Source organism: Lolium rigidum, chromosome 5 (genome assembly GCF_022539505.1).
Source record: "Lolium rigidum isolate FL_2022 chromosome 5, APGP_CSIRO_Lrig_0.1, whole genome shotgun sequence".
In the NCBI taxonomy this organism is placed as follows: Eukaryota; Viridiplantae; Streptophyta; class Magnoliopsida; order Poales; family Poaceae; genus Lolium; species Lolium rigidum.
Genome location: NC_061512.1, coordinates 218848696 through 218853484, shown reverse-complemented (window position 1 = coordinate 218853484; position 4789 = coordinate 218848696). Strand labels below are relative to the sequence as shown.

At 47.7% G+C, this 4789-nt stretch overlaps 1 protein-coding gene across 1 annotated transcript; it reads right to left on the bottom strand.

Annotated features, from left to right (window-relative positions):
• Nucleotides 1-2440: 2440 nt before the first annotated feature.
• On the bottom strand, nt 2441-4464 carry LOC124657095 (serine carboxypeptidase 1-like). Its single transcript, XM_047195708.1, has 6 exons — nt 3951-4464; nt 3598-3869; nt 3276-3521; nt 3070-3179; nt 2689-2797; nt 2441-2602 (listed from the first exon to the last, which is right to left on the bottom strand). Exons 1-6 carry the CDS (start codon nt 4462-4464, stop codon nt 2441-2443), a joined length of 1413 nt encoding a protein of 470 aa, XP_047051664.1.
• Nucleotides 4465-4789: the final 325 nt, after the last annotated feature.

Genomic DNA, 4789 nt, shown 5'->3' with positions numbered 1-4789 from the left:
CTCGATTCCATATTCAAGAGAGATCATCGCATTAACCTTGCAAGACCTGCCATCGATGTCACCATGACGCCAGATGGCTCCACCATCCTGCACGCATACATCATCCCGCATCTGTCGTCGATACCCTGCAGCACCATGCCACCGAGACTCAGCGCCAACAATGTGGTAGATGGATACCACTCCACCAACATCCGCCAACATCCAGCAGCTGCTCAAAAAACGATGCCCCAAGAGGTAGAACGACGCATGTAGCACCGCCATCATCCGATCTGGGAAATCCAGATCTAGGGTTTCCCTCGGAGCAGCACGAGTGGGTAGATGCAGATTGCGACGGCGATGCCTTTAAGAAGGTAACGACGTTGGAGTAGAAGTAGTTAATAGTTTAGGCTCTTAGAGTACCCTCATCAGATCTAAGAAGTAGTTCATAGTTTACCCTCTTAGACAACCCTCATAAGTTTCACTCCAGATAGAGGTTTGTTCCTAGTCGGAACAGGCCGATACGTCTATACAATGAAGTCTGCAAAGGGCGTAGGGTCGTTCCCGGATTCTGATCCAAGGTCTAAACATGTATATATCATGCGTGCTTTCAGGATGTTAGTCCATCTGATCGCGATTACAAGCCCCCACCACCTACAAATCTCTTTGCAGCGCTTCAAAACCATGACACTCTATTTGGGAACGCTAATGATGATAAACTAGAGAAGGAACCATGTATGCCTCCGATAGCTATTTGCTATGCATTTTTATTTTATAATATTGAGGTGCATGAAGGTCCATTGTAAAGAATGAATAGGTGGCTCTGAAATAATAGTACTCTGTTCGATTTATATTAATTGACTTCAATATGAATGTATCTAGAACTAAAATGTATCTAGATACATCCATATTAAAGTCAATTAATATGAACCGGAGGGAGTACGAGTTGTTCCCTCCATCCCTTCCAAAGCTTTGTTGGCTGTTAAGTTCATTGATCGCAAAGTATTTTTCTAGCACCTTTCGAATTATACAATTCCTCTTTTTTGTTCCTTCAAATAGTTTGGGCACGATGTCCTTTCATTGAAGACCGTCCAGCCATGTTGAGGTTTAAAAAACAAATTCTCCATTCCCCACCTTGATGACGGTTACCACCACTAATAGTTGATGATTCTTGTCATTGATTGTATTCCCAACCCTAATCCAAGCTTTGGTGATGTCAACCCATTCAATCCACAACCGAGGAGGCAAATTCAATATTCACAATACCAAGTCCAGCTAGCTTGGTTGGGTTGCAAACCATCTCCCAGTTGACCTTGTATTTCCCACCGGTAACTTCGTCACATCATGCCAACAATAAATGCATGTAGAAGTGCAATAATCCTATTCATGAACTTTTTTGAAACACCGGTGTAAATGATGTGGCATATGGCTTGGGACGTTAGGATGCCACGAAGCAAAACACGTAGTTAGGCCATTTTATCATTCTTCCTATTCCCCGTGGCATATCGCTAGAAGTTTTGCATTACAAATGTTGAAATTACTTCTCGTATATGGTAAACACTCAAGGGATGCCCCAAGTATCGCGGCGAGGTGGTTCTTGTGAGCAGGAATAACCGAAGAAGTTCATCAATGTCTATGTCACCACATTGAATATATGCCACACGTTTTTTATGAAAATTTGCACCCAAACAATCAAAACTCTGGTGGAAGGAAGTGTGGTTCCAAGAAACCAAATAGCATCTTGATCGGGGCCACAAACACCGCGCATCATGGATGTAGCGAGAGGTGGATGCCATCGCAGCTCAGCCGCGTAGAGAGTGAAAAATAGCTTAGCAGAGTTGCCTTATTCAGGATATGGTTGATGTGGTCAGTGGCCCACACAAATATAAATGGAGACCAATGGCCGGCTTGTTGAAGGCCAAGACCATGTTTGATAGGGTGACTAGCCACATCCCTGGGAAGGACTCTCGAGTTGGATTTTGAGAGATCGAAGCGCCTAAATCTATCCACAAAATCTTCTCAAGAAGTCACGATGCCGGAGAATGTCCATGAGATAGTTCGGGTTCAACCGAAGGCTTTCTTTATATCAAGTTTGAAAAGAAGTCCGCATCGTTTAAATTTCCAGTAAAGTTTCTCACATATATGAAGTTGTCATGGATGACATGTTTCCTGATGAAACCACTTCACGCACTGGACACGTTTCTATTTTTCATTTTTTCACATCGAGCATCAGTACCAAGCATGTTGCACACACCATGCACCAAAAACCACATATTATATTGTATTACTGAGTAAACAACCACGTGTCCCTAACATTCTTTGGGACAACCACACAAAGGTGGAACCATAATTTCAAAAGAACTGAAATATCACATAAGGACCTTGATCACACTTAATTTATTATTGTCTAGGATTCTCCAGCCGTCTGGCTGCAATCTTAGACCAGATATGCCGAGCCATATGCTCACTCACTCACTTTCGGGAAGGCAGGTGGCAGAACACCTTTTAGAAATGAGTAGAATAGAACAAGCGATCGCTTAGGCTGGAAGCTAGGAACAAGATGGCCAGCTCCTCGCACAGAGGCAAACGTGAACCCTCCCTCATATTGCTGAGCGTATCCTCCAACCTAGATTTGATCATAGTCCAGATCAGTATACAGTCCGATCAAAAGACTACTAGTATCATAGGGATTATTGTGTATATGATAGTTACCTCGCTTTGAGGGGTGTACCACGGACGCCACGGTTTAGTGATGGCCAAACCGAGATCCTTCACAGAGTACCTCGTCGCGGTAATGGGGCACACGTCATCCATGTCACCACTGTGATCGAATTAGCCATGATGGTAGCAGATATGATTAGCAACTATGGCAATAACATAATCTTCATTTCAAGTGCCTCAAAACAATGGTTACCTGTATATCCAGACTCTTAACCCGTTGCCGACAAGCCAATCCAGGGTTGGCACCATTGAAACTGGTGCATCGGTCCAATCACGTAGGTCACTGTGAACAGACCATGCCATGGTAGATATCCGGTTCAGAAATTGGTAGTAGCATACGACAGAGCGTTTGTAAGTCACTGTGTTACTTACGCGCACTCTGACCACTCTGTCTTGGTTCGGACATGTATAGCCTTCTGCACCTCAGGTTTGTTGAAGTAGACGCTGACATGGGCACCGATGCACGGGTCATAGCCTGCTAACTGTCTCAATCATAGGAGCTAATCAATCCGTGTTGACTACAAATGAGATGTCCGGAGGAGAAAGAACATTATATATGAACTTGTGGTAGTACGTACGTAGCTGCTGGAGTAGAGAGTGCCGTTTCGCGACACAAGACAGATCGGGGCGTAGATATTGTAGTAATCGATGTGGCCGGCTCTGAATGAGTCCTTGGCTTGGCCACAAGCTTTGCCCTCGACCCGCCCGAAGCTGCAGTGCGCGCTGATGTCGCCCCACACCTCGTCGGACATCACACCGTGATTCCACAGGAACTCCAGTGATCCCTTGTCGTTCTTGTAGTCGTCAAGAAGAGGGTTGCCAACCTGCATAAATTAAGTAACCCTGAATTAGCCAACAATGTTGATGCAGGACTTGTCTGTTCAAAAGCTCGCAACTTACAAAAATCCCCTTGAGGTTCATGCTTGTGAGACCGAGTTTATGGAGGGCGATGATGACAGAGGCAAGCTGAGGGACGTAGTGGCCGCTATAGCTCTCTCCGGCAATGAAGAAGTCCCGCCCCTTGTACTCGGGAAACCTCTCTAGCCAGTTGAGCAGGAAGATGTAGGCATCGATCGCTGTCCTCCTGTCACCGCTCACGTAGTTCTCGGACGACGTGTTGGAGTACGAGAACCCCACACCCGCCGGCGACTCCAGGAAGAGTACATTTGCCACTGCAACGAAGATGGGTTATAAGTGACTGACCGTTAGATGACGACACATGCAAGAGCGTGCATGAGGTTGACATCACCCACCGTTGTTCCACGCGTGCCTGTTTCTGCTGAGGGTCTTGCCGTCGGGGTTCACACGGAACGGGCCAAGCTCTTGGAAGGCGCCGGCGCCCAGCGACGAGCAGCCTGGCCCGCCGTTGAGCCAGAGGACGAGGGGCTTGGAGGCGGCCTCGTATGGGGACTCGACGAAGTAGTAGAAGAGCGCGCGGCCGTGCTGCTCGCTCACCGTGACGTAGCCGGAGTACTGGTCGAAGTTGACGCGCGGGGGCTGGCCGGGCAGCGCCGCGATCTTGTCGGCCTCCCTAGTGCCGGGCGGCGGGGTGGAGCACTTGGTGGGAAGGTGCTTGAAGCTGCTGTCCGGGTCGGCCCATGTGTCCTCCTCCGCATATGTGTCTGGCCTGACGTGCCCGTTCGCCTTGGCTCTGGCTTCGATGAAGGTCTTCAGCACATCTCGCTGCTGCAGTATTTCAGCATTAGCGAGCGTTGCGCCCAGTAGGAGTGCGAGCACGACCGCGCTGCATGTGGTGTAGGTCCTCATCGTCATCTGATGCCGTTGAGATTACATAGAACACTGGTGCTTTTATATAGAAGTAGAGAGATCAGATGGGTAAAGTACTGGAAAATGTACGTTGTGTATCTCGGACATTCCAAGTTGGTGTTAGGATTCTCCGAAAATCGATACGGAAGAGAGTGGGCTAGCTAATAGCCATACATGGCACATCGTCGTCTTATGGGGCTTAGGCTCTCAGCAATGCAGAATAGATATATCCCTCATCGTTCCAGAATGTCGGACTTTTTTGTTGACGTTCAGCAATGCAATCGGCATGGCGACTCTTTCCCGGTGACGCTGCCGAGGTGACATC

Bases quoted from the DNA above. Each gene is read 5' to 3' on its own strand.
- LOC124657095 (XM_047195708.1), bottom strand. From the start codon at position 4,464: ATGAGGACCTACACCACATGCAGCGCGGTCGTGCTCGCACTCCTACTG. The intron at 3,870-3,950 runs GTGGGTGATGTC...TCTTCGTTGCAG, and splicing joins CAGGCACGCGTGGAACAACG to TGGCAAATGTACTCTTCCTG. The intron at 2,798-3,069 runs GTAAGTAACACA...ATTCGATCACAG, and splicing joins ACAGAGTGGTCAGAGTGCGC to TGGTGACATGGATGACGTGT.